Here is a 25,606-nt window from a genome sequence, read left to right on the forward strand (position 1 = left end):
TCTGATCAATAAAGGCGGCTATTGTTTCTTCAGAAGCTGTATCTTATCCTGTGACATGTCGCCATAGTCAAAATCCTGTTGCATAACTTTGCCCTGGAATAACATGGCTTGGGCAATGGAAACATTTAATTTACACTAATTAAAAGCTTTCTCTTCCCATTTTGAAATGAACTTGAAATGGCCTGAGAATTGCTGTAAGGCTTTACGTCCACTTTTCCAAGTTACAGCAACTCATAATTTCATTGCTGAGCTAGGAAAATAGAGCGTTACTATCTATAACAGAAGGAACAAATCAAACACCTTTAGCCTATGGAATTTAATTGTCAAGCAAACAAATAATTCTACTAGCAAACAGTGTCACTAAGCTGTAACAGAACATGTTCATCAAATACAGAGTACATGTACAATGACATTCTGGCATAGAGGTGAATACAGCGTGGAGTTTTAATTATATTTTACAAGGAGAGAAATAAGACAACTCAAACAAAACTGTTCAAGTAAAAATCTGTGTGCGCACTGTTGCTGAATACTGAAGCTGGTCCACCACTGCTCTAGGCAAAAATTTCATCTAGTATCAGACTTTTTGGGGACACTCAATAATGAGCTTCTCCGCAGAATAGAGTTGGCCAATGGTTACCTAGAAGAAAAGAAAAAAAAATGATGATAATTCTAGTTCTCTTACAGTGAACTATTTAAAGTGCATGCCTACAAGCAATTGTGATGGAAACACAAGATGTACTATGCATGTAGGCTTAGCTTGAATCAGTCCAGGCCAAAAGCCTAATCCACACTTATACCTAGGCTTTTAGTTTGAAAGAGCTGACCTAGACTGCTCATGATAGGACATTTTGGAGGTCACAGGGTGGCCATTCATCAGAGGCAAGTCAATAGGCCATAAGAACAACAATGTGGAAGCAGTTTTCCTGTTCTTTAGTGCTTCCTGTTCTCCTGCACTCTTTGTAAATGAGTTCAGCAGGGAGAGAGAGAGAGAGAGAGAGAGAGAGAGAGAGAGAGAGAATGAATGTGTGCTCCTTTTAAGTGTCACAGCTGAGTGAAGATATGAATATGAGTATTTTGTGTTGTAAATGAACAACTGCAACATGTCAGTTCAATAGCAGCAGAATAACAAGTAATTATTGCGTACATGACAATTTACAATGTAATGTTAAACACAAAATAAAAAGTTGTAAAAACATTCCCATAGGGCTTTCTTCAAGGAGAAGTCTATTTCTGCATAATGGCTGATCTAGCACCCAAACTACACTGTAAAAGCATTGGGTTTTGAACTAAACTTATAATCTTCTGGGGAAAAGTGATACTTTCGTTAAAGTACAGTTATTTCCTCTGCAAGAAAGCATTTCATTCTCTTAACATCCAGAAATGCTAGCAGCTGCCTCTGAATAACAGTGATTGGGAGAAAAATAATATTCATATGTAACATGCCTATAAAGAAATAATTTAGCTTTATTAACAATAAATTGATTGTCAATCTTAGTTACCAGTGCTTAAATTAAGTGCTGCTAGTGTCAGGCAGGACTATTACAGCCAGCAATTATTTCTGCAGTGAAACTATTTCCATATTTCACTAATGCAGTGTATTTATGATAAATGTCACAAAATTGATCTCTCACCACTTGTACAACAGATTGTAATTATCTGGAATGAGAGTTCAGTGTCTGCAACGTAATGTTGTTTCTCAATGAAAAAGTAACGTCTGTTAAATTATCCTGTCAATTGCACGTCGGTTTTTGCCCCTTTTTTTTCTCCCAGTATCCCTGTCCCCCCCCCCCCCGTGTCCCCTGTTTGTTTTCCCACTCACAGGTTCACCTTCGGACACGTTCTTTTCACCCTTTTTCGCTGCCACCAGAGGGTATTACCCTCACTGTACCAATTATGAATCTCAGACTATTGCTGCCAAATATAAGATTTATTTATGGTTTGGTAGGTAAATCACAAAAGAAAAGTCATGGATGTTCTTTTATTATTCCTTCAATAAAAGTGGATTTGATTACATGTAAGCTTGCTTGTATTCATTCACTTTAATCAAGGTCTCAATATATTTATTTATTTTATTTATTTATTTAATTTATATGCCGCCCACTCTACCCAGAGGTCTCTGGGCGGCTTTCAACAATTAAAATTCAATTCAATAAGAGATAAAATGATTAAAATACAATTAAAATATTCTGACTCTCTCTATATTTCTTTTTACTTTTAATTATTTTATATTATCTAACACGCCAACTTTCCAATCTCTTGTCTAAACACTTCACAATCTTCTCCCTAACTGACTGTCTCCCCTCAGTTCTGTTGACTCCGCCCCTCCTGGCCTCTCATAGGCTCCTGCAGTAGAGCTCTAAAATGACTGACAGGACTGATTGTGGGCTGTCCGCCACAATCCCCATTAGACTTCTTATTCACATAAATTAAGAATCCAGAAACCTCATTTCCAGCAGGGACAAATGCCTTAGTCAGGCCCACTTCTTGCTGTGCTAATCTTAAAACAAGATCAACAGAAACTTATAAGAGCCTATTAAAAACTGAGATCTTCCTATGTGCAGCCTATTCTACTGCAGTGTTCTGCTACACATGTACAACAGGATCAGGGATAGAAGAGTTAAATAAAATAGATTTTCCATAAACTGAGCAGACTGTTCACAGAAATGTGGGGAAACACCTGAATAAACCTCTACTGTATTTCATTCATAGAGTGCATTGTTCTGGAATGCAGCAGTTAATGTCAGCTGCATATACATCTGCACCATTAAGGATCCAAGGAAGCACGACAGTTCACAGAGCTATTGATTCTGGTAGACCAGTGGTTCACAACCTTGGGTAACTCATGTGTTCTTGGACTACAGCTGCCAGAAACCCTGGCCAATGCAGCTGGTGGTGAAGGCTTCTGGGAATTGCAGTCCAAAACCACCAAGGTTACCCAAAGTTGGGAACGACTCCAACAGACAATGGTTTGCTCTGTTTATACCTGGGTTTGTGTGCTGCCATCCCAAAATAAAAATGCTAAGTTGCCCAAGGTACACATGACCTAGAACACAACATTCCTTCCCTAGGTTTTTGGCAGAAGGCAGAACTGATAGATCAGATGTTCCATAAACTATTAAAAGTCCCTCCCCTGAGACCAGCAATAACGGACCATCTATTCAAGTCAAGGAAGAATATCACAAAATCAGCCCATTCTTTTTGCTGCCAAATATGAAGTGCTTGTTTTCGTCCAATGTCAGAAAAGTACAAAAAAGGTTTTTTACCTTTTCTTTTACTGCCAAGATAAATATATTTGTATTCTCCTGTTCAAATACATTAACATATTCCTTCAATACTCTTTCTGGCATACAGTGGATATAAAAAGTTTACAAACCCCTGTTAAAATGTCTGTGTCTGTGATGTAAAAAAATGAGTCAAAGATAAAAAAACTAAAAAAACTGAAATAATATAGTTGTATCTGTGCCGAAGCACCTTTTGATTTTATTACAGAACTCAGCCTTTTTGGGTATGTCTATCAGTATGCCGCATCTTGATCTGGCAATATTTGCCCACTCTTCTTTGCAAAAATGCTCCAAATCTGTCAGATTGTAAGGGCATCTCCTGTGCACAGCCCTCTTCAGATCACCCCACAGATATTCAATTGGATTCAGTTCTGGGCTCTGCTGGGCCATTCCAAAATGATAATCTTCTTCTGGTGAAGTCATTCCTTTATTGATTTGGATGTATGCTTTGGGTTGTTGTCATGCTGAAAGATGAAGTTCCTCCTCATGTTCAGCTTCCTAGCAGAAGCCAATATTGGCAGGTATTTGGAACTGTTTGTAATTCCCTGTATCTTGATTAGGGTCCCTGTCCCAGCTGAAGAAAAACAGTCCCAACGCATGATGCTGCCACTGTGGGTATGGTGTTCTTTTGGTGATGTGCAGTGTTGTTTTTGTGTCAAACAGATCTTTTGGAATTAGGGCCAAAAAGTTCAACCTTGGTTTCATCAGACCATAACACTTTTCCCCACATGCTTTTGGGAGTCTTCAGATGTGTTTTTGCAAACTTTAGCCGGGCTTTTGTCTTGCCACTCTACCCCATGGCCCAGGCATATGAAGAATATGGGAGATTGTTGTCTCATGTACCACACAGCCAGTAATTGCCAGATATTCCTGCAGCTCCTTTAATGTTGCTGTAGGCCTCTTGGCAGCCTCCCTGACCAATTTTCTTCTAGTCTTTTCATCACTTTTGCGGGGACGTCCAGTTCTTGGTAATGTCACTGTTGTGCCATATTTTCTCCACTTGATGCTGACTGTCTTCACTGTGTTTCATGATATATCTAATGCCTTGGAAATTCTTTCGTACCCTTCCCATGACTGATACCTTTTTAACAATGAGATCCCTCTGATGCTTTGGAAGCTCTCTGTGGACCATGATGTGACTAAGAAAATGTCAGGAAAGACCTACTAGCACAGCTGATCTTTATTTGGGATTCCTCAGAGGCACTTTAAATGATGGCAGGGGTGTACTGACTCCTACTTAACATGAGTCTGAATGTGATTGTTTACTGCTGAACGCAGCAACATTCTCAGTTATAAGAGGGTGTGCACATAGATGCAACCATATTATTTCAGTTTTTTATTTCTACTTCCCTCCACCTAAAAGGTTTCAGTTCGTTGTTCAACTGAGTGATACAGTTCAAAGGTCTCATTAAAGGTGGAAAAAGTTCTGAAATGATTTATCTTTGTCTCATTTTTTTTACATCACAGACACCTGACATTTTAACAGGGGCGTGTAAACTTTTTATATCCACTGTTGTTGTTTAGTCGTTAAGTCATGTCCAACTCTTCGTGGCCCCATGGACCAGAGCATGCCAGGCCCTCCTGTCTTCCATTGCCTCCCGGAGTTTGGTCAAAATATCCCTTGTAAGTGCTCACATATTCAATTTAAGTCAAATCCACCCTGGTTATATGTGAAAGACTGACTTAATCCTGGTACACTGATTTAAATCACCCCAAAACAAACTCTGAACAATTTTAATACATACATTTCCTGAATAAAGAATATATACAAAAGGGTACAAACACAACTAAAGTGTATATATTTGCAAGTCAAGAGTCTTCATGGAATCCAACAACATAATCTGAACTGCCTAATCAAGATGATCACAGACATTTGCTCATCAAATGAGTACACCCACTGAGGAAGGAGTATCTGTTTGCTCTTGCAAAATCAATGGAGTTTACATGTCAGCACAGATCATTTCCCTCAAACTTATGATAAGCCTGGAACTGCACATACAGTCAATGAGAAAAGAACGAACAAACAATGATGAAAAGCAGTGCTAGAATTTATAACATTAAGATGAGTTTGGATAATGGACAGAATGTCTTCATTTTCTGTGGACTGTATCATTCACTAAGGAAGCTTTTATGGTCTTGCAATAAACAGCAAGAGAAGGGTGCAAAATAGCTTTCTCTTTGATGAACTCATTCTTGCCTGCTCCCACCCACATGAAGCTCCACATGTTATAAGTAAGAGCAGGAGTCACACTGCCTACAAACTATGTGTGGCCCCAATTTCATTCTTGTGTCCTCTCCAAATTCCCCAGGAGATTCCCCTCCACTACAGTGTTTTGAACCCTCCATTGAAAAATCCCATCTTTAGGGGAGTAATTCTTCTCTCAAATGTGACATGCCCCTCCCATATTGTTTTAGCATATTATTTTGAAAAATCTGGAAGTGTTGTTTCCAGAGTTACAATAATATAAATGGCCTTCTGGACACTTAGCAGTTTCATTTGGAGGGGCTGGTGTGGCACCAACCCCTTGAGTTTGCTCTCTCTCTCTTAAGCTCTCCAGGAGCTGCATTTCTCTTTGACTTAACAATGTCTGAAATACAGTATTTTTGGTAGATAAGATTCAGCTTTATCCAGGCACATCATGAGAGGGTAAGGTCTACTGAAGACAATAATACTAGGAAATGTGGAAGGCAGCAGGAAAAGAGGAAGACCAAATATGAAATGCATTGACTCCTTAAAAGAATCCACAGGGTTGAGTCTACAAGAGCTAAGCAAGGCTGTTGAGGACAACAGGATATCGCTCATTCATAGGGTTGCAGTAGGTCAGGAGTGACTTGACAGCACATAACAACAACCCAGATACTACAACTTGCTTCTAAGGAAAGCTTCTTGTCTTGTGGTCATTCAACACAAGGAAATGTGTATTTAGACAATCTTTTGATCTGTTGCATTCATCTGTTTCATCCGCTGTTACAGTAGCTAACTGGGTGCATTGTTTATCTATCAATCTTTAACCTGCTTTTTTGTACATGTACATATTTTATATTTTATAATATTTATTGGCAGTTGCTTTGGGTTCCAACATGTGGAAGTGGGGTATACGTCTAAACAACAAAATGAAGATGTGAAAGCATTCAAACATGCAGGTTCATGTAGCAGCCTAAAGTGGTAGAGTCCAGGAAAGCACCCTCTGTTTGATTCTGCTCAGGTGGCCTGTTTCCCTTTTTAAGGGAAGAAAGAGGGATTGCCATTTAGTTTTAGCCTGACATGGAACTGTGTTAGCAGATCTTTTCTAGCCTCCACAGACCTTTTTGAACCCCAGTGCCTTTATGGGGTATGGCAAAGGAGAACAGCAAATGCTACTTTCTGCATACCTAACAAAAACATTTTTACAAGGGTTCCAACTTTCCTTTTCCTGGCTTTAGTTCCCTTCTATTTCAGTGTTTCTATAGAAACAAAAGGACAATCCAAAAATGGAGGAAAGGTCTTCAGCACCAGAACTGTTTTAGAACCAATTGTTGTTGTTCTGCAACGGAAGTGCTTAATATATTCAGCTGCCAAAATTCAGCATTCCTAAATTTTTTGGTTTTGATTCTGTAATCTCTCCCCCCCTCCATGCCAACCAAAATGAAAACTAGAAGAAATGTTGCTCCAGCATTTTAACATTGGCAGAAACCACAAGACTTGGCAAAGCCAAGCATGGCAACCACTGGATTTCTGGTTTACTGCTTTGGGCTAATTCAAGTGAGCCAAACAAGATGCCTTTAATTATCCTCATAAAATCCCCCTCTCCAATTCCTGGGCCAGCTTCTCTCTTGAGAAATATGCATTATTTTTCCTGTTTGGAAAACAGTATCTCCCTCTCAACTAATAAACTGAAATAAGCTATGAGGGCCTGTTAACATAATTTATCAACATAATGTGCACAGCAAATGTAATTCCAAAAGATGGGAAATGCAAAATCATATAATTCAGATCAACTGATTGAATGGGTTGTTATAAACATCCAGTTTAACATACATTTTGGAATAATGTCATTTGCAGCAGGCGCAGATAATGCTACTGAAAGGATGCAATGGATTCCATTAGGAAGATCTTTCTAATGTTTAGTCAAAATCTCCTTTCTTGTAACTTGAATCTATTACTCCTGGTGCTTTGTGTGTGTGTGATGTGCCATCTCCTGCTCTTCACGTCACAGGTAATCCATTGGTGACATTCAACATGCTAGGACTAACTCTGGACAATAAATGTTCTTATCCTGCCATTCTCCTGTCCAGCAACTTCGTGTGCATATCCTTCTTGTGCAAAGTAGGGAATTTGTGATTCTAACATGGTGGGACTCTGACAGAGTGACTGCGTGAGGTAAAATATCAAAGGCTGAAAATGATTATACTCCTGTATCCTACAGTCTGGACAGTGGCTGCTAGATCTGCTTAGTCCTGACAGCCCACTTTTAAAAGCAAAACATATTCTGGCAATAGTTCAGAGTTAATCACTGACAGCTACTTTGTATGCACTTCTTAATTGTTCTTTCTTCCTCTGTCATATTTCCTAACTAATCAGTGAGCTATCTGGAGCCAATCTCATGCATTAATCTTTCCTCTCTCTCCCGATTTCTAAAATATAATGTTCAAAGCCATTGTACCATGATTAGCAAGAATGTTCCATGGTCAGAGATCACTTCCGGATGAAACCCCTGAGGAAACCTCAAATGTCAACTGGGCTTATTTACTTTCAAGGATTAAGTGCGTTGAGATGTAGAAACAGGTGGTCTGCATATGTATCTACAGTTGTTCATACAAATCATTTACTCCTTTCTTTGCATATTATTTTAACTAGATTTATATGATCATTCATACGTAAGAATTGCCTAGGCAGTAAACTATCTAAAGTCTGAATGACAGCCCTTTGTATGTACAGTGGAACCTCTACTTAAGAACTTAATCCGTTTTGGAATGGTGTTCTTAAGTTGAAATGTTCTTAAGTTGAAGCAAAATTTCCCATAGGAATGGACTGAAAACCAATTAATCCGTTCTGGCTGTTTTTTTGTTATGTAGAGGTGCGTTCGTACATTAACCAAAGCTGGTTAATACGTACTCTACCACTATGGGGAGAATTTTTTTTTAACCTAAGATGACCTAAGGTTAAAAAAAGAGCAGGAAAGGTTTTTTTCCTGTTCTTATCTTGGATTTCTGTTCTCAAGTAGAAGCAAAATTTAGCAAATGGAGCTGTTCTTAAGTTGGATTGTTCTTAAGTAGGGACGTTCTTAAGTAGAGACCCCACTGTACAGAGTATCTGCAATGCTGCGGTCTGAAGTGAAGCTCAGATGTTGTTCCTGCTTCTTTTTAGGAATAACAATTTAAAAAGGATCACTGTTATCATTCACATCCCACTAGAGAGGGGATATTCGTATTTGTCTCCTGGGGGATGATTACAAATATCGCCACCACAGGTGGCTGGGCCCTTTGGACACCCTCCCCCGAACCAGCCGGTCCACTTACTGCTCGCAATGCGGCGCATGCAGCTGTCGCGGTTCGCACTGTGCCAATTGCTGAAGTAGCCGGGCCAGTGCTTCCCCACCTCCCTGGGCTGCTGAACACTCAACAGCAGAGTGGGGAGACTTGTCATCTCGCCTCCTTGCTGGAGTGGTCAGCAGCGCAGGGAGGTGGGGAAGCACTGGGCAGGCTACTTCTACAATTGGTGTGGTGCGACGTGAACTATGATGGCTGCATGCCATCATAGTGGACTGAACGGTTTTGTGGGGGGGGGTGTCTAAAGGGCCTGGCCACCTGTGGGGGTGATATTAGTCTTCATCTTCCCTGGGAGATGAATATGAATACCCTATCTCTACACACCACATTCCTGGCTGTCATTTCTCTCCCCTGATCCCAAATCTGGTTACCTCAAGTAGGTGGTTTCACTCCACTGCATGGGACAGCCAGACCTGAATATCTATACAGTATGTGTAGCTATTCCAGATCTTGTCACATTTACAATTATCTTTATTTCAAGGGGATTCCTATTCATTATGATATTATGACTAAATTATGTACTAATTTGAACAACAACAACAACAACAACAACAACAACAACAACAACAGAAAGAAAGAAAGAAAGAAAGAAAGAAAGAAAGAAAGAAAGAAAGAAAGAAAGAAAGAAAGAAAGAAAGAAAAGAAAAGCCTGGAGTACTTTATATGTCCTGGGCCAGAATTTGGATACACAACTTTTCTGCATCATAGCTCCCAGAATCTCCCAGTTACTGGCCACTAGCAATCCAAAATGTGACCTCTCTAAGCTGTTCTTAAGGCTAATGCATGTTCCTCACATGAAGATTTCAACTTGATAGTGCATCACTTCATGAACGAATGTTGAATAGCAGACTAAAATTTCTGGGTCACCCTTCGCCACCTCAAACACAACACTTTCAAACAGTATTACTAAAAATAATTAGTAGTCAGGGATAGTCTTGCTGCACTGCAAACGGTAACTCCTGGAAGGACAATCGTAGAAGCAGCAAACCTTACAGTGGGTGCTGGGAGGGGAACCGACAAGGTACAAAGAGTTCCTGTGTTTTTGCACACTGATGGAACAAATCTGCCTATACTCGGTAGCTTCTTGTGCAGCTGCAATTATAACCCTTGCTACTCCCTGAGCTCTCTGTCTTCCTTCAGTCATATCCTAGTCTAGATTGTGAATCATTCTGAGAAACACCTGCTTTGAAATTGTGCCTTTGCAGTTTTCAGTTGCTTGATATCTATAGAACAGTTGCCACACAACCAGAAGATCTGGGTAATACTCTGGCTCCAGAGTAGGGTTGAATGGGGTGCCCTTTTACTAGAAGAACCTGGCAGGGAGGTGAGCTTTACATTTTCTTCTTTTCCCAAGAACTCCCTGCCCACTGACACCTGAAAAGCAGCTCTGGAGAGTTGGGGACACTACAGGGCAGCGGGTGAGAGATATGTGAAAGGTGGAATGCCAGAAATCACCTACCCAGCACATTTTTCCAGAGAAACCCTTTCATTCACAGAACAATCAATATGAATCCAACCCATTGTACATAACTGTTATGAAGAGTGGGTGGGTGGGTTGAACCCTTCCTTATTTTAGGAAGCTGTTATTCATCTGTAATCCTTGGGAACATGAAATGGTATGTTCTACTGCCCTCTTCTAAATACCCTTCTGACTGGAGAAAATGCACAACTGGTACAGAAACAGCATTTGCAACAAAAAGTTTCAAGTTAGAATGACAAAATTCAAAAGATGTTTTTATTCAATATATTCCATTCTAAATGGCTCCTTCAAGGTTGAAATGCATTCCCTCTTTCTTTCTTTTAAAACTGAATTTCAAATTTTGTAATTCTTGATTACTTTCTGTTGATTCTATTGGACTGGATGCTTCTCACTCTGCTGTACTGATGCTGGCAGTGCAATTAGCCAGCTGTCATATATATATCTAGTGTCCTCCCCCCTCTCTATATAGAGAGAGAGTAAGGAAAAGGACACTAGATGTCACATTCAAATTCCCAGTTTTTGAATGTTCAGTCATAAAGAGATGTTCAGTTAGGCTGCAATAACTGTACGTGGAACATGCATGAGATAAGCCAAAACTGAAAAATTATGTGTGGATATGGTGACTGGAGAGTTATGGAAAGTGTGGTCTGAAAAAATAACTCATCCAGATTTCCCCACATCTGTTTAAAGTAGCACATAACATTCTGTAATATCTTAGGAGATGAGAGTCCACATAGCCATGCACACACCATGTGCTTGCAAAATGATTATTTCCACAGATGCACAAATACTGGCTTCTGCTCTAATATTTCTGCAAGGGGAGGGGACCGGGAGGGGGGGCAGGGAGAGAAAGAGAGTACTGCTTTCTGTTTGCTTAGTACTGTTGCTGCTGGATAGGCAAAGGCTGGGGAGCACTGACCTAGCGAGTCCATGGACACCAGGTTCTTTCCTGTCCACTCCCTCTCTGGCCCCTTCCAGTAACGCTGGTTGTAGAGAGGGTGCTGTTGTGATATGCATGGGCTGGCTGATTGTCCTTGGCAACTCAAGTGACCCCAGCAGAGAAGAATCAGCAACCCTTTAGAATGGTTTTTAAACCTGACTCTGTGCCAGAGGGGAGAGGCTGGGCCATCTGTTCACCTTGACAGGAAAAGGCATGCCATTAAAGCATAAGCACAAAGCAGAGAAAACATAACTTTCTGTAAAAGAAAAAGTACTCTTACAAAAGTATCTGTCCTTACCGTTGCAGAGCTTAGCTATTAGCACAAAAGTGAAGCATCAGTTCCAGACCTGGAAACAAGAAGCCAAACCAGGACCTCGGCCCAACTGATTATTCCTTAAATCTAATGATATTTCACAACGGACAGAACGCTTATTTAGGGCTCACTATGTATGCAGCAATTTAAGAAAAAGAACAAATCCAGATAAAATTCAGTGGTCCAAATCCTGTTTGATATGTATGTTTTTCCCGCCCCATAGTGCTAAAGCACTTGCTGGACAGTTTGCAACATAATTATCCAAACAACAACTTTATGTGTACACCACAGGAACTGCAGCCAATTGACAAAGTGCCAAGGCCATTTGGGTGTTTGACTTTCTTCCAAAGTCTAAAACTCAACAAAGCCTGGCTCCCAGCACTGAAAAATACAGCTTGCAAAAAGGTCAACGAACTCTACCCAACCACAAGGACCGGTGATCACTGCACACAATAGAATAGCTAATGACACCCATCAATTACAGTGACAGATTATCCCCCCCTTATCAGAACAATACACCCGTAACAAAAAACATCATAATCACCCAATCTCCTGAAAAGGACAAAAAGCTGATCCCACAGCTACAAATACTCAACTATCCCACAAACTACACCAGAACACAGACAGAGTTCTAACTCCTGTCCTCTGAAGATGTCGGCCACAGAGACTGGTGAAACATTAGGATGAAAAATCTCCAGAATACGGCCAATCAGCCTGAAAAACCTACAGCAACCATCGGATCCCGGCTGTGAAAGCCTTCTCTCTCTCTCTCTCTCTCTCTCTCTGTGTCTTTTTCTTCCACTCAGTTCTCCTAAGGCCTACATTCTCTTCTATTCCTTCTTTTTGCTTTATGCCCAGTGATTATTATTATTTATTTCCCATAGCTCTTCCCTCTCAAGTTTTATTTTCTGCTCTAGTGTATTAGTATACTGTTTTTCTTTTTGTTTCCATAAAGCTTCTCTGGAATAGGATTCAATCTTATCCAGGGTTACACTGGGCATTGCTCCAGAATGTCTCTTGTGCCTAATGCTCAAGGTTCTGAAACTACAGTGTGAGCTAACTGTTATGGGTTTTGAACATACATAGAGCACCTTGGCAGCGCCCATCGTTATTTTGCTCAGGAACATCCCAAAATCTAGGCACCTGTGTTTATCAACAAGCCCATTATATCTATTTTCACTTCTACAAGAAGCAGGTCTCCTAATAACAGCAGCTGCAGCAACATGCCATCGAGTTTATTCAAATTTAATGGGAAAGTCACAATCACTAGGCAATCACTAGGCCAACAGGTGCTTCTCAATCTGGGGCCTTCTGCATGTGTTAGGCTACAACCCCCATCATCCCTGGTTAGCATGATATCTGTAGTCCAATGCAAAAGGTTGCGAAAAGCTCTTGTATGCACTATCATAGTCTGAAACCACCCCAATAAGTCTGGCAAACAGGCACCAGTTTGTTTTCAAAGGTCAAGCTGTAGGGGTCACCACCCAGATGTGGATGGCACTAAATGCATGCATGTAATAAGAGTAACAAGTCTGGCTTTTGTCCCCAAAGGGTACTGTTACCTAGGGCAAGAACTTCACCTGATTTCCTCAAACATATCATCTGGACAACGAAAGAAGATAGGAACAGAATTCATTGTAATTGTCATCTATTATGTCCAATTACTGAGTAATTAGCTACAGATATACTAATGCCATTTTCACATTTCTGCATGTTTGCAAGCTAGAAATAATTCTTCCGTCACTTAATCTCTGGCAGCAGGCATGCTAGGCTCTGTTGTTAATATACTGGAGGCCCAGGGCACTTTGAAGAGGCAAATTTATAGCACTTTGCTAGTGGCTCTTTGAAATGCCTGCCCATGCTTACGTTTGCAAATGTGAATCTTGACTTCAGGCTGGCTTGAGAATCACTAGACTCTTGAATGGTTAGGCAGAGCTTTAACTGTGGATGTTTTTGGATTCTTTAAATGAGGTCAGTAAAAGGATGCTACTGAAACCAATCATTAATCTCTAGGAGCTCACTCTGTATTGCTGCCAAATACAAACATGGCTAATGAACACATTGTGGGCCACAGGAAATACAACGATGGGAAAGAGATGTCTGCACGTACTGTTTAATTTAGATCTCAATCCTATGCATGGTTTGGGGGTGGGATTCAAAGTAAATTCTACCATGTTTAATTGGCACTTACTTGAGGATGAATCCTGCTGTGTGACTTGCAGATGACTGGGTGAAAAGGCAGACATTGTAGGATATGTTCCCAGAGGCCAACATTTTAATAGCCAATGTTCTTTGTACTTCAGCAAAAGTACGGTTTGCCCTGTTTGCATGTATCTCCATACTACAAGATAAATAAGACCAAACTAAACCAGACAAAATAAAAACAAAACAAAAAGAAAGACAACACAACACACCTCCTTCATTTTTGCAAAAGATGCAGATGTATAGAAGTGTGGCAGCAGGCCAGGTCTTCTGATCAGCTGTGGAAACCCTGTTTTGAAGCAAATCCATTGATTGGAATGGATCTTGCTAAGGACATGGTCAGTTAGTAAAGCGTTGAGAAATTTATTCTTGACTTTCCATTCTTTATTGTTTTGCTTCTCAGCTCTCCTCCAGCAAACTCAGTTTGCCTGGTATTTTTTCCACATTTCACAAGGAGTGATTTATTGAAGTGCTTCCAAACCCTAACTTCACCTCTGTGTGATCAAATACAGCAGGAAGTGGGAAAAATATGTTCAGCATTTCTCCCAATTCCTTCCCTATTGAATAGTGTCTCTGCCAAAGCTGCATACATACAGTAGCATTCTCAGAGACAGCAGGCTTATATTATTTTTAAAGCAGCTTCAACTGTTTTTCCAGACAGCATATAGCATGAGTAAATATAAGTGTCTGGACCTTCTGTGACCATTAACTTTTTATCTTGCTGACATTCAAAAGGTCATGTGTATCTTACAACCCCTCTTCTCTCATCTCCTTTAACGAGTTGAGAATTCTATGGTGCATATAACAAGCCCATTTCTGAAGCATGGATCGCAACATAAGCTGATTCTCTGTACACGTAAAGAAAGGGAAACATTTCCTGTCCATGTGTAGCTCACTCCTTCAAGTGGTATAAAAAAGCCAGGACTCAGGACTATTTTTTAAAAAGGGCTAATAATGTCATTTCCTCACTTCTTCTATTTCCTGATTCTTACTGAGTTTAACTGCAACATTTAACTATATAGCTTCTTTTGTGAGAAACAATAGTAAACTGCTTTATTTCATGAATATTTCAAACTTTTCTGTGTAGTAGTAGTAGTTGTTTAGTCGTTAAGTCGTGTCTGACTCTTCATGACCCCATGGACCAGAGCATGCCAGGCCCTCCTGTCTTCCGCTGCCTCCTGGAGTTTGGTCAAATTCATGTTGGTAGCTTCGATGACACTATCCAACCATCTCGTCCTCTGTCGTCCCCTACTCCTCTTGTCTCCACAATTTCTTAACATCAAGGTCTTTTCCAGGGAGTCTTCTCTTCTCATGAGATGGCCAAAATATTAGAACCTCCTGTCTTCCACTGCCTCCCAGAGCTGGGTCAAATTGATGTTGGTTGCTTCCCCTTCTCCTCCTGCCTTCCCACCTTCCCAACTTCAGGGTCTTTTCCATGGAGTCTTCTCTTCTCATGAGATGGCCAAAGTACTGGAGCCTCATTTCCAGGATCTGTCCTTCCAGTGAGCACTCAGGGTTGATTTTCTTCAGAATGGATAGGTTTGATCTCCTTGCAGTCCAGGAGACTCTCAAGAGTCTCCTCCAGCACCACAATTCAAAAGCATCAATTCTTCAGCGGTCAGCCTTCTTTATGGTCCAGCTCTCACTTCCATACATCGCGACCGGAAAAAACCTTGCTTTAACTATGCAGACCTATGCTTTTAAAGATGTTGCCTAGGTTTGTCATCACTTTCCTCCCAAGAAACAGGTGTCTTTTAATTTCGTGGCTGCTGTCACCATCTGCAGTGATCATGGAATCCAGAAAAGTAAAATCTGTCATTGCCTCCATATGTTCCCCTTCGATTTGCCAGGAGGTGATGGTACCAGTGGCCATGATCTTAGTTTTTTGGATGTTGAGCTTCAGACCAATTTTTTGTGCTCTCCTCTTTCACCCTCATTACAAGGTTCTTTAATTCCTCCTCACTTTCTCCCATCAGAGTGGTATCGTCTGAAATTACTGATATTTCTTCCGGCAATCTTAATTCCTGCTTGGGGTTCATCCAGTCCTGCCTTTCGCATGATGTATTCTGCATATAAGTTAAATAAGCAGGGAGACAATATACAGCCTTGTCGCACTCCTTTCCCAATTTTGAGCCAGTCAGTTGTTCCATATCCAGTTCTAACTGTTGCTTCTGGTCCCACGTACAGGTTTCTCAGGAGATAGATAAGGTGGTCAGGCACTCCCATTTCTTTAAGGACTTGCCATAGTTTGCTGTGGTCCACACAGTCAAAGACTTTTGCATAGTCAATGAAGCAGAAGTAGATGTTTTTCTGGAATTCTCTGGCTTTCTCCATAATCCAGCGCATGTTAGCAATTTGGTCTCTAGTTCCTCTGCCCCTTCGGAATCCATCTTATACTTCTGGGAGTTCTCAGTCCACATACTGCTGAAGCCTACCTTGGAGGATTTTGAGCATATATATATATATATATAAGTTATTTGCTTGTTATGGCTATACAAAGCTACCTATTATATTGTTCTAAGGAAAACGTAATAAAAAAATAGCAAGATACTATTTTATTGTATAAAATAAAAATAATAGTTTGCAGCAAAAACATGTACTTCTGGGAGTTCTCAGTCCACATACTGCTGAAGCGTGCCTTGGAGGATTTTGAGCATAACCTTGCTAGTGTGTGAAATGAGTGCAATTGTAAGGTAGTTGGAGCATTCTTTGGCACTGCCCTTCTTTGGGACTGGGATGTAGACAGATCTTTTCCAATCCTGTGTAGTACCAAGAGCCAAATGTTCAGCTAGTCCACTTAATCAGGAGGTAAACTTATTCAACACAGAGATAATAAATCAGGGATAAAATAATTTAATTATTTGGACTACAGTTTCGATAATACTCTAGCCAGCATGGCCATTGGTCATGGGTCCCTGCCTGGTGTATCTGGGAACCCATCTCTCCATTAATCCTGTCCTCATTTCTGGGGACATTTTGCCATTCCCAAGTATCCAAGGGGGCTTCGTGAGCCCAAAAGACTACACTTAATTCACGTTTATCTAAGATCCATATTTCTTTTAAAAATGGGATTAAATGGTTCAAAAATACTAGTTCATTTTTACTGGTACATTTTAAATAGACTGCTTTTTACACAATTTGCTAAAGTATAAAGAAAAAAAAGCTAGGATAGCCAACAGATGGCAGTGTTGCACTTCCACAGCAATTCTAAATGCTCTTCTTTGGAAGGAGTAAGAGCCTATAAAGAGAGAGATTTATCCATGTACAGTTTATTACAGTACATATGCTCGATGAATAAACAACCCAAATGTAGCCTGGACACACTTATCACCCCAAGGCGATTCTGCTCTGCCTCCCAATTAACCTTCCACACTAGCTGCCCATTTAAAAAAGTCTACTGCCTTTGATAAGCTGCCAAATTGCAATTTCAGGCAAGCCTGTAGCAACTGGAAGGCTGTGGATTGGCATCTTAAATATTTTTAGAAGCAGTAACTGTTGGTTCTAAAAAAGATTCTTGGTGCAATGGTTACATGGGTAGGTGCTTGATTCCCAGTTAGCAACAGGCTTGCAGGGGGTGAGATGGGCGGGATGGATGGAAGTTTTGCCTTGAAATATCGTAACGCCATTCTTTTAACAAAGACTGTACACAGCACAGAAGATATTCTCCACTCAGGCTGGATAAATCCTATCAGTCCCGTTACAACCAGAAATCTGGGCACTGTTGTTAATTTTTTTTTTTAAAAAATCATTCTAAATTTTTTAATCTTCCTTCAGCCTAGCTCTGACAAGTTATTTCTGCTGTTTCCATCTAGCCAGGATAAGTGTACTAGGAAAATAGGATGTCGCTTTGTTTTGCCCACCACAGCGGAGTGCTTTAAAGCTGATTGTGATGGCCTGCAGCCTTCCATATTGAAGCTTTACCTTTGGCCTCCAATTAGTACAGATGTTCCTGCTACTCATGGTCAGAGAGGGCTTGGAGGCAATTTAGTCCCTCCAAGATCCATAGGTCTCCTCGTGAAGCTTTTCCACACAATTAACTTTTCAAAGGGTTGGGTGTATTAACTGCTGGCTGAAATCTAATGAGGCTGAGGTATGTAGTGCTGCTGCTCACCAAGGTCAGTCCAGAGGTCAACTACTCTGTCCTAGAGTTAGGAAAGTCTTCTGCTAGATCAGTTATGATGAATCTGTTGCAGAAGAGCTTGTATAAGCAACTGTGCAACAACATGCACAATCCTTGCAAATTTGGTAGTACAACCGAAAGACATCTGCAAATAGGCAATAACTCGCACAACAGGTCTTGTACTAGGGCTATGACATCAGTAGATGGGAGCTACCGACTTAAGTGGAACTTAATTTCAGTTTTCTTATCCTTGATTCAATGCAAAGATATATTTACAGAAAACACGCTTGTGAGGACTATAATGCGGCACAGTGCAAAGGGAGCCCCATTTTAAAAAAAAAAACATTTTTCAAACTCTTACTGCAAAAATCTAATGTTCTTAGCCTTAAAACTTCAGGTCTGGCCACTTTAAAATATTCTGTTTCTTTTGCACTTTGGAAGATAGTGCAATTTGCAGGGCAGAAATTCTGCCACAGGTTGTTTTCCACCTTCTACCTCAGAAGTAGATGTCATGTATTGACTGCAGATAACATATCATCATTAAAGATTAAAACTCTACAACACAAGCATTGTTTAGACTTCCATTTCAAATATCATTCAGTCAACTGCCACATACAGGTACAGTATTTGTTAATCTTACATTTTAAAAAATCTTTTTAAGCAACTAAGTACCAAAATCACAATTGACACATACAAACTAATATTTCAAACCCGTTTTATAGGCTTAATATCAGCTTCACATATTAAAACAACTGCATAATTTAGTGGAAATGCTAAAACGGCCTTCAGGAAAAATGCAGAATAAATTTTTTATCGTTCTCTTTAATAGTACTGATATGACAATTTTCAATATGTATTATGGCACAGCATGGGCCACTAAGTATATGGGGCTTCTCTATTTGCTGGAACATTGAGCCATAACGTTTAATCTTTGTTGTGGTGTGTGTGTTTTTTTTAATGTACTGTCAAGTCTATTCTTATGACAACCCCTTTCAGCATTTTCCAGGTAAAGAATACTGAGAAGTGGTTTCCCTTCTTCTGGGGACATCCTGGGACTTCACAGGCTACACAGGCTGGCTCTACTCACAGGAGGCCTGGTGGCAAATCAAACTTCCAAACTCTGGCTCCACAGTGAGATACCTAAAACACTGAGCTATCCAGCCAGCTTTGTTGTCATGGGTAAGTAACATTTATAAATACAGTGGTACCCCACATAGTGACATTAATCCGTCCCAGGATTAACGTCGCTATCCAGATTTGTCACTATGCGCGGGGGGGAACCCTATTGGGGAAAAACTCACAGGTAAGTGAAGATTTCCCTATCCGGCCACCATTTTCGCTGCCCAGTAAGCGAGGACAGGGCACGAAAACGCTGCGGGCGCCCATTTTCTGCACCCGGTGGCCATTTTGGAACCGCCAATCAGCTGTTTTCTAAACATCGCAATGCGCAGATCAGTAAGCGAAATGCTTACCAATCATTGCAATGCGATGTTTAGCCTATCTAAACAGCGCAATGCAATCGCATTAGCGATCGCAAAAAACGCGTCGCTATGCGGATTCGTCGTTAAACGGTGCGCTCGTTAAGTGAGGCACCACTGTATAAGGCAGGATACAGACGACTTGGTGGTGTGTATGATCACCGTCACACCGCCAGCTTGCCTTCTACAACACACATATCTCTTCATTTTTATACATGTGTATACACCTTGGCAGTGTTTCAGTAAAATTCCATAATTTCTTGTAATGGCCAGTTGGGAATTCAAGGGGGAGAAGTAATACTACCCTGTTTCCCCGAAAATAAGACCTAACCTGAAAATTAGCCTTAGTATGATTTTTCAGGATGCTCATTATATAAACCCTACCCCCAAAATAAACCCCAGTTAAGTGAAAAAAAACCCCTCCACCATTTTGCAGCAACCATTAGAAGATGCTATGACCATATTTGAATAAATGTAGATAGTTGTACATGGAAAAAAATCCCCTGAAAATAAGTCCTAATGCGTTTTTGGAGCAAAAATTAATATAAGAGCCTGTCTTATTTTGGGGGAAACGCGGTAGGAAGATCAGTGGTACAAGATGCTGGACTGATGAATTTCCTTGTATGCCACTGTGCAGAGAGCCAAAGTACTGTATCAGTGCAAGATGGAAGATTTCATGGACATGTTAAATGGCTTCCTTAAAAAAGTAACCTGAAATGCTAAAAGCAGTGGACAAGTCTCTGTATCTTTTGAAGCTTTAAGCAGCATCCTTGGGGGATAGGGGAGATCATATCCATACCCGAGCATCTGCTCATCCTTTTGAAGTGCATTCTGTGCATCGGTGGAGTCAACGTCTGACACATACTGCTCCAGCTATGTATTTCCAGCTATGTGTTTCCTTACCCAAATTATTTATATTTTCAAAAAAGATCAATAGTGATTCATCATACTGAGTGTGAATTTCTGTCACCATAGTGAAGAATTATGTCTAGACAAAAAACAAAAAACAAAAACAAAAACAAAAAACCAACAACTTTAAACCATGGTCAATTTCAACCAACTAGATTACCTTGTGATCAGAATCAGCTTAAAACCCTTGTGGTAACCGTGGTCAGTGGGCAATAACCCTGGTGAATATACAGGGTTAGATATTGGCTGAAACGAACAGCAGTGCTGAGAATTTTTGTCCTTTCATATTTTTTGACTTCCAACTCCCATTGCGCACCCCCCTTCCCAGTCAGGATAACCAGCGGAAAGGGGATTTAGAAGGAGTAGTCAAAAGCAACTGGAAGGCTAAACGTTTCCGGTACCTAGCCACAACCAATTTAATTCTCATTGATTTCAATGAGTCTCCACTAATTATGATGAATATCTAGATCAAACACATAATCTTTCACTTTGGTTAAAGCTGTAGAGGGAAGAATAGGGAGAAGCAGTGCTAGGGGTGTCTAGAGAAGTGTGTTACTGAGTAAAAGATCTGGAGAATTACAGCTCTGTGTGCCAAAGATGACTTGCTTTAAAATCAAAGCAGGTTGCTACTTTCACACTTCTTTACACTTCCATTAAAAATGAACAAGGTATATTCATTTTCAAGGAAGGTCACACTTAATGTGTTTTTAAAAAGCAGGTAGATGGATTTCCACCGGTCCTTCTCAAATAGCATCATTAGTATGCCAAACCCTTAAAGGACAGGCAAGAAAGCTCTTTTCATTACTGCGATTAACCTGTGCGAGATGGGAATAGAAATATTCCCATAAGAAACATTCACAGTTAATTCAAGTATTGTAAAGAATAAGAAAGTGCAGAGGGTTTTCTTTTAATTATAAATGCAGACTTCATTAAAGAACTCATTTACATAAATTGTCGATCAAGAATGTCACTGAACATGTGAAAGAACTATTTCTTGGCAAGTAACCAGTTAAAAACACTACCTGGAAAAGTTACTTTAAAAAAAAATTAGAATTCTCTAAAGCAGGCATAGCCACTGACTATACTTGTGGATTCTGGATTTGTAGTCCAAAAAAAGCAGTACTGCCCAAATATCAGCATTCTACTAAATAGCTCTTGAAGGGACGTGGTGGCGCTGCAGGCTAAACCGCAGAAGCCTGTGCTGCAGGGTCAGAAGACCAAGCAGTCATAAGATCGAATCCACGCGACGGAGTGAGCTCCCATCGCTTGTCCCAGCTCCTGCCAACCTAGCGGTTCGAAAGCATGCAAATGCAAGTAGATAAATAGGGACCACTTCGGTGGGAAGGTAACAGCGTCCCGTGCCTAAGTCGCACTGGCCATGTGACCACGGAAGATTGTCTTTGGACAAACGCTGGCTCTATGGCTTGGAAACGGGGATGAGCACCGCCCCCTAGAGTCAAACACGACTGGACAACAATTGTCAAGGGGAACCTTTACCTTTACCTTACTAAATAGCTCATCCAGTTATGTGGGCAACTCTGCAGTTTGGGGGGAATGTATAACAGTAATATGGGCAGTCCAGGAAATCTCTTTGTCTCACATACCAAAGCACTGGCCAAAGCATACCAATGGTAGCTTTCCCCATCACAGGCATAGGTCTCGTCCATAACCTCCAAGTAAGTCATTGCTGCAAAAACTGTGAGCATCTTTATTTTGAACTATGTGTGGAACATGCATCCCATTCAATCAAATTAATTGGGCACAATGTAAAATGAACACAGAAATTGCTAGTACTTAAAAAAAGGAAGGTAGACTTAGCTCAATTTCAGAAAATTTAGAACCTCCTTCTTCAATCTGATCCTTTCCAGTTTCTGGAAGTCTGAAATGTAACTCCGAACTTTTGGAAGTTCCCCGCCCTGATCTCTCAAGCATGCTTTAGTTCTTCAGACAATGTTATTGTACACTCTTATGCACACCAAATGCACTAACAATGAATCAAAATGACCTTAAAAGCAAGCTAAGAAAACTTATTTGGGTAAAAGTCCTGATGTATGAAAATACAAAGAAGCTGTAACGAGGGTGGATATCTAGCCTTAGTCAAATTTAGAGTAGGTCCGTTGCAATCCACAGAGCTTACTTTAGTCCTGAAAAACCCAAGTCGAATGGATTTAAATGTATCTACTACTATTATAGCTACAAGATCCCACCCACCAAGCAGTTTTTCTAATTGGAACCCATAGATTTGCCGAATCAAGATGACCAATCATTCTGCTGGCTGCAGTGCAAAAAGTAACTTTTCCAACCTCTGGACAGTTGGTTACACTGAAGCCACTATTTATGTCAAGGTAACATTTCATATATAGCATGATTACACAATGTTGTACTGCAGGAGAACAAAACTGTCATGAATATAGGCAGAAATACTGCTGTATTTTGCCAGCAGCCCGCTTGAAAGGACGATTCAATGTTGTAAGTCATCAGAACCATAGTAAAAATGGATGTTTGATTTCATACTGAATTTGAAAAGTGAAAATATGTATTTACAAAATGTTCTTGATTCTTCCCCACAGAATCAAGACATGGGCTGAAATCCTATTGCTTACAAAATGCACACACTACATATACAAAATGCTAATAGTATAGCATTAAATCACTTCTAGCTGACAATTAACAAGTCCACACTGGACATGAACTTCCACTCCCGGGAATCCCAGCAGTGACTTGTTAATTGTCATTTAGAAGTGGCTGAATGTTCCAACATTTGACTTGTTCCAACATTTAACCCGCAGCACCACCACGTCCCAACATTAGGTGCTATATATTGTGTTGCAGAAAACAAGACAGTTTTTACAGCAGCTTTGCCTAGAGCCAAACATTTTACTTTTTCACAAAAACATTTACCAGAATCTATAGGTCTCCCAAAGGGACATGGTGGCGCTGCGGGCTAAACTGCAGAAGCCTGTGCTGCAGGGTCAGAAGACCAGCAGTCGTAAGATCGAATCCACGCGACGGAGTGAGCGCCCGTCGCTTGTCCCAGCTCCCGCCAACCTAGCGGTTTGAAAGCATGCAAATGCAAGTAGATAAATAGGGACCACCTCGGTGGGAAGGTAACAGCGTTCCGTGTCTAAGTCGCACTGGCCATGTGACCACGGAAGATTGTCTTCGGACAAAACGCTGGCTCTAAGGCTTGGAAACAGGGATGAGCACTGCCCCCTAGAATCGAACACGACTGGACAAAAATTGTCAAGGGGAACTTTTACCTATAGGTCTCCCAACTATTTCTGCAATGAACCATAGCTAATTGATCAGGTGATGTGGCACATCTCAATTGCATGACTAATCGATTACCTCATCAATTAAATGTAACTAGGGACAGCAAGATAGACCAACCTTATGCAAACATCACTAGGGGTTTAATCTCTGACCTCAAACTACTTCATGAGAGTAGAATTCCTGGCCCAGGTTTTCAAAGACAAAAGCTGATATGATTCTACATGTGTAGCATTTGCAAAGTATGCTACTGAATGCTCACACGTTTATGGTAACCAACAGTTCTGATAGGTTTATTACCTGTGTTAATTCTACAGTTGTCATTTTATTTCTACTATTTCACTCTGAGCCCACCTCCACAATCACATACTGTGTGAATATATGTACCTGAGGCTTGAATATTGTAATCCATGAAAATGCGTTAAAATAAGCCTCAAAAGATGCTTTGCACCCCTTCTCTTACACAAGCTGAAAAAGACGACAACAGCTATCTCTTTGAACCTGATTTTATTTGTTTTAAATTGAAATAACTGGAAAAAGTGTGAGGGGTCAACTCCTTTGCTACATGAAAACTAGAGCTTTGCATAATATGCTTTGTTATATAATATACCTCAGCTGAATTGCTCTGCCAGTACATAATCATTGCTACACTCTCCTGCAGCAATAATAACAAAACCCTCAAGAACAATGATGTCATCTGCCCCTTATATAAGAACCATGGCAACACTTAGCCACCAGAGGGTTCTCCAGTACCTCCTGACACCTACTCTTCCCCAGGCTGAAACTGTAATAATGCAGGCTTCCAGCTCTGAAAGGCAAGAGAGATAGAAAAGATCCACTTTAAGGCGCAGGGAGAGAAAAATCTTGCCTGAAGTGCTGAAGCAAGTGATGAGTCTAGAATGGGAAGAAGGGAATGGACAACGGCTTGGAAAAAGAAGTCAGGGAAAGGCTGAATTTTGAGATGGGACAAACAAACTATCCCTTTTCAAATAGGGCGAGGCTGTGAAACAGTCTTTGGTGAAGAGGTAAACAGATTTTGAAGCAACCTCTAGGATTTTTTTGGGGGGGGGGGCTAAAATCAGTATAAGACATTTTACTATCTGAGGAAGCTGCAAACACCATCCATCCTGCACGCTGGGGTGCACAGTACCCAAAGCTAGTCATGAACAAACAAAACAAAATCAAAACCTACAAGCACCTCTCCCCATCCATGGCAGTCAACTTATTACAGAAATATTACATTACTGTATCAATAGCTAGCTATTCTTTGATGACACTCAAAACCTGCTGCCTGAGACGACTGCCTCATTGTGTTTAACAGTAGATTTGGTCTGGTTCTCAGTCAAGCCCCCATTTGTGGGCTCTTCATCATGTAAGAAGCAGTGCACACAACATAAATAGCAGCCTCTGATGGTCTGGTTTTTGCCAGTCTTGGCGTCAAGAGCAAAATGCCTGCCAAAGGCATCTAACGTAGCTACTTTTGCTGCTCTCACAGACGTAAGCATGGAAGGGGCTGTACACTGTGGCTGGAACGAAGGGTGGAAGAGAGGAGGCGAATTCCCATGGGTAGTTCCTGAAGGGCACCATCCTCTCCTTGGAGCCTATCTCTAGCAAATTTTCACAGGATTTGCCTTGATGTTGTTGTGGCTTCCGCCCAGGGGTTCACTTTGTAGACACACAGACCATTTGTGTGTGTTATGTGCTGTCAAGTTGGAAGTGACTTATAGCAACCTTCACAGAGGTCTCAAGGTAAGTGAGATGTTTAAGGAATGGTTTTACCAGGTCCACCCCCTTGTCCCAGTGACTTTACATGGCTGAGCTGGGAGTCAAGCCTAGGTCACCTGGGTCCTAGTCCGCCACTCTGTCCATTGCACTACATTGGGTACCTTGGACCAGCTTGATTATCTCAGAAACCTGAGAGTGAGGTCACCTTGAGTGCCAATCCCATGGGAAAGCACCAAAGGATCGGTCCAACTTGCAGGGCTGTTCACCTATCCCCTGACTTGAAGCTTTGGCAAGAAGGCAGGTTGTAAAATGCAGAAAATCAAACAAGACACCACGATAATAGCCACACGTGTCTCCTG

The 25,606-nt window shown here is 40.8% G+C and overlaps 1 protein-coding gene across 1 annotated transcript in view; it reads right to left on the bottom strand.

Moving 5' to 3' along the window:
* Nucleotides 1-301: 301 nt before the first annotated feature.
* The window catches only part of LYRM4 (LYR motif containing 4), a 72,235-nt gene continuing 46,930 nt past the window's right edge, over nt 302-25,606 (bottom strand). Inside the window, exon 3 of the mRNA XM_020789849.3 lies at nt 302-637. Within this exon, the coding sequence (XP_020645508.1) occupies nt 575-637 (63 nt within the window). The 3' untranslated portion in view covers nt 302-574. The remainder of the gene's footprint in view (nt 638-25,606) is intronic.

Source organism: Pogona vitticeps, chromosome 4 (genome assembly GCF_051106095.1).
Source record: "Pogona vitticeps strain Pit_001003342236 chromosome 4, PviZW2.1, whole genome shotgun sequence".
Classification (NCBI taxonomy): domain Eukaryota; kingdom Metazoa; phylum Chordata; class Lepidosauria; order Squamata; family Agamidae; genus Pogona; species Pogona vitticeps.